General features: G+C 39.6%; 1 protein-coding gene across 6 annotated transcripts in view; it reads left to right on the forward strand.

Moving 5' to 3' along the window:
* Positions 1 to 8,437, forward strand: part of CDKL4 (cyclin dependent kinase like 4) — a 62,469-nt gene extending 54,032 nt beyond the window's left edge. For 3 of the 6 annotated variants that reach the window (XM_087863717.1, XM_045809023.2, XM_045809024.2), the window contains one exon: positions 278 to 2,593. In XM_087863717.1, the coding sequence (XP_087719843.1) occupies positions 278 to 541 (264 nt within the window). In that variant the 3' untranslated portion in view covers positions 542 to 2,593. The other 3 variants (XM_045809025.2, XM_045809027.2, XM_045809026.2) reach the window with 2 other exon arrangements.
* The last annotated feature ends 338 nt before the right edge of the window (positions 8,438 to 8,775 follow it).

The following is an 8,775-nucleotide window of genomic DNA, read 5'->3' on the forward strand; positions in this document are numbered from 1 at the left end:
TCTCTCTCTCTTTCTCTCTCTCTCTCTCCGACAAAAATCTTTGGGGAAAAAAAACACCTGCTGTACTCGTAGCCTCCTTCCAGAGACACTGAATTCTACCCTCAAGACTTTAAAATGGCAAAAGAAAAGCAATTCTAGTTATCGACAACTTTCAAGTACTTGATAATAGACACCACCTGAAGGTTTTCTAAACTCATATTTGCTCTGACAAGTTATTCAGTTTCGGGTCACAGTAACAAAATAGGCCCCTCTTTGAATACTTTCTTTTCCTTCAAAGGAGTGTCTGAAGATGAATCCTGATGACAGATTAACCTGTGCCCAACTACTGGAGAGCCCCTACTTTGATTCTTTTCACGAGGACCAAATTAAAAGAAAAGCATGTACTGAAGGACGAAACAGAAGACGCCAGCAGGTACCTCTGTTCAAAGCTAAAATGTATAAAAATGATTCTTTTTCTTTCCTTTTCCTACCTTTCAAAGTGAGACTCGGTAGACACCAAGACCTTTTTTTGCACTGGTTTAGTTGTATTTGTTTATCTTAATAAATTCTGGTGATTGATGTAATAAAACCATAAAACTATGAAAATATCCAAATTTGTTGCAAAATCTTATTCCAAATATCTTGAATCAAAGTATTGCTCAACTTTTTGCTATGCTGATTGGATGGTTTGCCTGCCAGATCATGGACCCAAAATACAACAACTTCGTGCAATAAAACCCCAGTTTCAGCAGGACTGAGTTTGAACGTTACTGAGGAATCCCGGGGCCCTTCTGTCACCTCCAGACACACCGTATGAAAACTTAACTCTTTCCGTCTTTTTACCGCTGGCAGGCACCTAGGCCTGCCTTCCCTAGGCCTTTACTCAAAACCAAGGACAAGCTCTGGCAGATACTAAGAGATGAAACTCAAATACCTGAGAACCAAGCTCTTCCTAAAATATGCCAATATTGTAGAATGGTAAGATGAATACGACAGACCTTGATTCTGCAGTTTTCTAGGTGACCGTGCTTCACTTGGTTTCAGAAAAACTTTGAAGTTAAAACATAAACCCCATGGACGTAGGTTTGTTTTGGTTTGGGGTTTATTTTTCATCCATGTCCCCAGCCCCTAAAACTGTCTGACCTATAGAAGGTACTTGGTAAATATTATTCAAATAAATAAATAGAAGAACATTGCTTATTAATAAATGACGATGTAACTTTGTAGTTACCGGACTGACAATCACCCCATTCCATGTTTGCTTTAGCCTCCACCTTCGGTCTCCTTATTGGTCATTTATCTTCTCATTAGCATGTCTACCATGAAGGAAGAAGGGTTTGTTTGTTTGTTTCAACCTTTTGATCATTAAAATCAAAGTTTGTTGAGAGAGAAAGATCAAATTAATCAATAAGATGACATGTTAAGATGATTTTCAAATTTTGTACTACACAGGCCATTTTATCTTTTACTGTTTTAAGTTCTGTGTTTGCAAGTCAAGCCCAGTGCACTTGACTTAACCAAAAGATTAGGGTTTGCTCAAATAAGTCTGAGGCAGCAGTCTGCAATACAGGGTGAATTGTGTGTAAAAACAGTCTCCTTAAAGCACATCTCCCCAGGTTCCCCACGCTTGGCCTGGGAGGGTGAGCAGCAGCATGGCCCCATCCTGCCCCTCAGCTCCTGACTGTAGTCTACCAGCCTCACCTCGAGGGGGTGCGGGTGCTGCGCTCCCTGTACGTCTCCAGCTCACAGCTGTACTCCCCATTCCTTAATACCCGCTAGCACAGCTGATACAGATCAGGGGCTTTATTTCTCCAAAAGGCAAAGAAGCACAAAGAGCAGCATACACCTAGATAATCTCATTTACAGAACTTAGGTCATGTTCTCTGTCCTCAGTCAACTGCATCCTGTCCCACTTCCCCAGGAAGCCTTACTAGAGCCCCCACCACTGAGACCATGCCTGAGCAGCTCCCTCCACCGGGTGAAGTCTCTGGAAAGCAAGGCCAAGAGGAAGACAGGGATGTCTTTCAGGTTCTGGTTTTCTTTCTGAACATGTGCCTCTTCCCTCAACATTTTACCGTATCAGAAAATAAACTAAAAATTCAAAAAGTCTTTTCATTCAATGTGGTTTCACTTTGTGAGTTCAAATTTCCCCCGGATACCAACTTCTAGATCTCTGAGTGAGTAACCAACAATTTCCTTAAGACTAAATATTGTTTAAAATTGATAGTAAAGAGGTTTTAAATCTTTACTGTTTTGCCAAATATCCTAAAATTAATATCCTAAAATTAAAAAATTTAAGATACGTAGAACGTAGACTCTTGGAAATATTATCTGACAGCTGATGGGCACCTACCTTTTAAACACTGACTAGATACTCAGAAATAAACATGCTGAAATATATCAACTACATCCATGAGAATTCTACAATAAGTAATAGAACCTAATTTTCAAGTATCAGAATATCACAATTTTTGGAAAGGTAACCCTATTTGATTTTTAAATTGATGTCTTTTGACATCTTTGTATCTTATGTATCCTTTTTGTTTTACCATCTTTAAATCAAACTGTACAAATAGGAATTCTTTTCCATTTACTTTCTTATTTTTGTCTTGTTCTGCTATTAGAATCAACTGTTGCCTCTCCTACCAGGAAGCCACATCTCCCCCACACCTGATGGAAGAAAACAAGTCCTCCAGTTAAAATTTGATCATCTTCCAAACATTTAGGAAAATGTTCTTTCAAGTGGAAAGTAATTTAATATGTACACATTTTTGTACAAGAGAGATAGGAATTCTCAGTGTTTCAAATGCAAATGAGCCATATGAAAATTAAGATGCCTTCTAGAATTGTTTTGCTCTGATCATTACTGATTCCTCTGCCCATGCTTTTTACAGGCCAACTTTATCTTTTAGAACATTTTCTTTAAATGTTATAGAGTCTGAAACAGCACATATGGAGGAGACATTTTCAATTTCATCAGAGCAGCCCCTCCCGAGGCGATTATAGAGAATTTGTAGGCTCGTATGTTGATTTTTGAAAAAGATTTACATATGTCATTTTGGTTTACCTAACCACATAATGTCTCAGAGCATTATCAAATAGCTTGCCTAGCTGTTGTTTGTGTAAGGAATGACATTATGTTTCTGCATTTTAATTTACACTATTGTAACCAGGTCTGTTGAATAATGCTGGATTTTATACTGGTGTAGGAAGGGAACCTTGAAATGTCACGTAGGTTTAACCCTCGATTCCAGGGCAGACTCAACTCTCTCTGTCTCATGAGACATTGATGATTCTAATTTTAAAGCAAGCCAGAGAAAATTCCATACATTTACATAGCAAATAAGGAACTACAAGGAATTACCATCCTCATGACATAATGCCCTGCGCTAACTGCTGACTCTAATGCTGTCCTTCGGAACATCACGGTTTCTTAGTCTTTTTCCTGGCTCAATCATCTCAGTGTCTAGATGTATCCTGTTGGGTGTGTGTCCTCAATATTTAGTTCACGGTCGATACTCTTTCAAACATTTGACTCTATAGCCTCTGTGAACTTGTGCAGCCCTGAACTTGTGTATCACGATCAGATCAGGTTTGTAAATGCTTCCAACAGAAAGATGATCTTTCAGTTAACTTCTTTGGGTCTCCTACCAAAAAAAAGAAGCAAACAAACAAAACACAATAGGTAAGCCCAGTTTACACTGGGATATTTTCCCAAGTAAACTTGACAGATACACTGACATACGTACGTACACATATGCACGCATATATCCATATATGTTTATAAGTTTTGAAACATCATGGTAGCTGCCTTTTATCCTAGACATGTAAGAATGATGCAGTCTGTTTAATGGGCTTTTCGTTTGCTAACAAGGAACTCATGTAAAATAATAGCATGGGGTTGTCTATCGCTGTCTGCCATAAAGGCACAAAATAGTGATGTTTCAATAAATATTAAGATTATCTCATTAACTCTTGTCTGCTCCTGGGTCTGGCATGTTTACCTGAGTGTTGTCCAATTTTGCAAATACACATAATTCCAGAAATGCCGTGTATCTGGCACCGATACACCCAGCATAGATTGCCTTTAGGAAAACACAGGAACATCTTATGTTCACCTCTACAAGTTTACTGCACTTATAAACATGGCTATGGAAACTTCTAGAGAATCTTGTTCACTTATTTGGGAGCATCTCTTAGGAATTATGGCATCTCAACAATAGTTTCTTGCTCACTGGAAGGACATTCCAAGTGGGCTTATTTGGCCATTTAACGTGCTTAGCGTGAATATAAGCTTCTGTGGTCTTCTTATTGTCATCTTATCATCAAGAGTGCGCCTCTTCAGATTTGTATGTTTCTTGCATTTTTAATTAAACCATGCCACAGGAACAAGGAGAATGAGAAATAAAAGATAAAAGGCAACTTTGCTGAAAGATTTCTTTTAAACTTTCATAGTGTTTTTACCATGTAAGTCTCCTTATTGCCAAGCTACTCATACTACCCCAGCTTTCCGAAATACCTACATTATATTACACACACACGAGCACACGCACACACAGGAATTCAGAATACAGCACACAACTCCAGTTCCCATGTTGCTTATAATCATGCTTCAAACAACGATGGACTTTTTGGCAAGGGTTGATAGGGTGACTGTCTTTTCTTATTTTTGCTTACCTTTAAGAATTAAGGCAAACTGGCGTTTTTCTCTCTCAATTTTTTTTCCCATAGACAAATCCATCATTTAGAGATCACTGGGGAGGGGAGGGATGGGGAGAGGAGAAGCATCTAATGCTTAGGAAAATGCTCTGTTGCAGTCTTTTTACCATGAAGAAAAATAATCCTCTGAGTAGCGTTGCACACTGGCCCTTTCCCTGGGCGACCCGCCTCTGAATCACGCAGGCGCACAGACCTCAACCGGCTCCGCTTTTCTGTTTCGAGCGCCTGGTTCTCACTTCGGTGCAGCACAGACTCCCTTGCGTTTCTCAGCCACGTGGAAGACAGCTGCGCCTCGGCATCTAGCGCCCGAATTAAGGAATGACCTCTGTAAAACTCACCAGGCTCTTCCCAGAAGCCCACACAGCTCTGGAAGCACGCGTTTCCTTCACACCCTGGCTCACCTGCGGCCTGTCTCACCCGTGCCAGCTTTCAAGCTTTTTCATTTATGTGTAGAGCTCTTTCCTGTGCCGTCCAAATATTGCACCACCCTGGCGAGCGGCGCCGCCGCAGTGCTCCCCCTCTCTCCACCCCGGCACGATCTCTTTGCACCCTGAGTTCCTCAGACTTTCCGCATTGTGCCTGACACTCTCCAAGCAGCCAAGCAGTTCGTTTTGTTTGCGTTTTGTTTTGTTTGCAGAGCACTCTACAGAGAACTGAAAATACGGGCTTTCGTTCTCTGTGCTCCTGCTGCTTCTTCGTGAAGAAGGAAATACACCAGAGAAAGGACATTTCAGGAGACCCTGCTCAGCCCGGGAGGCTGCTTGCTTGGGCTCTGCCTATGGGCTCCCTTTCAGTCCTGGTGGTATTTGAATGCACTTGTTCCAACCTGCCCCCAACCACAAAGCCCTCTTAGGGGGGTCACTGTTTGAAGATGATTTTAACTAGACTGAATCATCACAAAGTTGTGTTCGAGAGGCTTTTGCGTGCTTTGGAGTAGGGAGATAATTGAGTAAGGGGTGCGAACAAAGCTCTTGGGCAGGACAGGAAGAGAGGAGCAGAGAGCAGACTAGCCCCCTTCTAAGTGAGCCGTATGGCTGACTTCAGTGCTCATGCAGATCCCCCAGGCTACAAGACCTAAGAAAATTAATAAGTTATTTTGAAAAAAATCTCGACTCTGAAGATTTTTTTATGGTTCTTTAGCTTACTTGTCATAGAATCACAGTTTTTCAAAAAGATGGCACTTTCTTAGTCATTTGTCACCACCAGTGATTTCCAATCCTGGTTGTGGAGCAAACTTGAATGCAAAGAATTCTCTAAAGAAAAAACACAACAACAACAACAAAACCAAAAGACTTTTATCATTAATTAAAACATACTGCCAGAAGAGGAATGATCCTAAAACCCCACAAGCCTTAAAATCTTGAAAAAACTGGGGAATCAGTGTAAGGTATTAGCTGAATCACCAGCTTCCAGTTTATAATGCATTACATACAAATTTGTGATGCCTGCAATTAAGACATAAAGATAAAATGCCGCACACAATAAAATAATGTTCTGGGTGTGTGTGTGTGTGTGAGTGTTTGTTTTCTATTAAAGTCATGAACTCAACAACTTCATTCTTGTTTTAGTAGAAGACAAAGTCTTTGCAAGTGGTAGGTTGAACAATAATAGACATCATTTGGTCTGGGCATTGGGACACCAGGTTCTTGACTGGCTTGCAATTCTCGGTGTAGCCTTGTCACAACGTGTAACTGTTCTGTGCCTTCTTTTTCCCATTTGAAAAATAAGGGAAGAGAGAAGCTAGGTGATTTCTAGGGCTCCTATTCAGCTGTGGACCTCTGTGATTCTCCATCGCACATGGCGTTTCTGTCCTGGACATTTCTTCCACTAGAAGAGGCTTTCTAGAGACCTTTTCTCATTAACAAGATCGAGATAAATTTTGGGTTTTATGATCTAGCCAGGAGCTAGATCTCTCTCTCCCCCTCCCTTCTCTCTCTCTCCGTCTCTCATATCTCCCTCGCTTGCTTGCTTTCGTGTGCACACACACACAACCACGCCCTGCTAGTTCTATCACATCAGTAGTAGTTTGCAGACAACTGTCTAATGGAAGTTCAATTTTATAAACTAACATGGATTTTAAAGCTAATTATCACTAAATTTTAATTAATGTAAATAAAACAGGTGTGCTTTTAAAATGCAGAGTAATATGTAATCATTCTTTGATGTTTTAATCTAACTCTAATTAGCTGGGAAATGACACATGCTGGGAAATACTAATTTAAGATATCCATTAAGGCAAAGAACACTGAGGACATTTCTAACTTCAGCAAAACCTGTAATGCCTTCAGTTCATGGTAACTTAAGGGAACCATACAAATATATCTGAATTCTATCCGGTTTATATTTGAGCGGCAGAGACTCCGGTTCCGTCTACTTTATATTTAACCTGTAATCTACTCAAGCTGAGAATCGTTTATCCTACTTAGCAAGAGTAGAAACACCCTGTATTTATTAAAGTTAAAATTTTTCTTTTCTGTTGTGAACACTAGTCACTGACCATGTCTCTCGATACCGTCACATTGAAGATGGGTCTACTTACAATTTTAGAATATATTAGTATAGAAGCAGGTCTGTTTCAAATCACATGAAATTGTAGCATAATAATAATTAGCACACAATAATTCACATAACAGCAACTTATACCACAGGAACAATTCACTACAAAGCAGTTTTAGTTGTTATGATGTTAAATATATGTAATATTTTAAAAATTTAGCTTAAGATATTTACCTAAAAATGGGCTTAAATACTTCGGTGACCTTATATTTGTATATATAACTTAACCTGAACATGTTCTTTAGCTTATTTTAATAAAAGTGAGAAATATTTCTGTCTTCTTATTTCTGTTCAACTCACCTAGTAGTCCAATTGCCTAAAACTTTGTATTTAAATGAGGAAAACTGTCATAGTCACATGTAAGTTTCAGAACTTGTTACTTTGTTTCTTCTCCGTTGGACTATCTGAACAGTTGATATAGCAACTCTTCCTTTTTGTGCCTTGGGTTGGCAATTTTCACAAATGGAAAAACTAAGAAAATCTTCTCCAGTCCGACCCAATAGATACCTATTCCTGGGAACATTTACTTTGAGGCTGTAAGATTCGTTTTCTTTCAATTCATCAAAATATTTCTCTGACCCTTCCCAATACATGAGCTACAAAACATGAAATTTTCTTGCAACTTCGATTCCAAATCATCACAATAGTTTCTGTTGTGGGTTTAAAAAGTTGAAGAGGCTCAAGACCAAACTTAGACCAATGATCAAAAGAGAGAAAAACAATTAGTAAAATAATGAATGAGGTCATTATTTAAAGATGCTTCAATTCTTTTCTTTTGAACTAACCCTTCTGCTTTCATTATTTTTAATAGTGCTATGTTGAAAGAGTAGAGTAGGTTCTTTCCAATGCTGACTGCAATGATTTCTCCCATCCCACAGGCCTTTTGTAATGACCCTTTGCCATTCCTTTTATCAAGAGGTGAACTCCCTCCCTTCTCCCCACCTTGTCACCAGTGACTTCCTTAGACAAACAGAATGCAGCAGATGTCCCACTGTGCCATTTTTGGGGCCTAGGTCTTGAAAGGCCTGGCAACTTCTGCTTTCTCTCTCTGGGGAAGCCAGCCACCATGCTGTCAAGAAGCTTAGGCTAGACCTCCAGATGACAAGATACTGTGTGAAGACAAAGAGGACACTGGAAGAGCACCAAAGGGTCAGTAAAGCCTTCTTGGACCTTCCAACTCAGTGCAGCCACCGGCTGAATATAGCCAAGTAAGTGTCAAGTAGAACACATACTGCCCAGCTGTGCCCAGCCCACCCACAAAATTATGAGAATATATTGTTTTAAGCCACTATGTTTTGGGATGATTTGTTTTATAGCAGTGGATAACTGAAAAGAGTATGTTTTTCTTTCTTTCTTTCTTTCTTTGTTTCTTTCTTTTCTTTCTTTCTTTCTTTCTTTCTTTCTTTCTTTCTTTCTTTCTTTCTTTCCTCTTTCTTTTTTAAGATTTTATTTATTTGTCAGAGAAAGAGCGAGAAAGGGCACAAGCAGGGGGAGCAGCAGGCAGAGGAAGAAGCAGGGTCC

This window comes from Ursus americanus, chromosome 7 (assembly GCF_024610735.1).
Source record: "Ursus americanus isolate L20-20 chromosome 7, mUrsAme1.1.p, whole genome shotgun sequence".
Taxonomy (NCBI): domain Eukaryota; kingdom Metazoa; phylum Chordata; class Mammalia; order Carnivora; family Ursidae; genus Ursus; species Ursus americanus.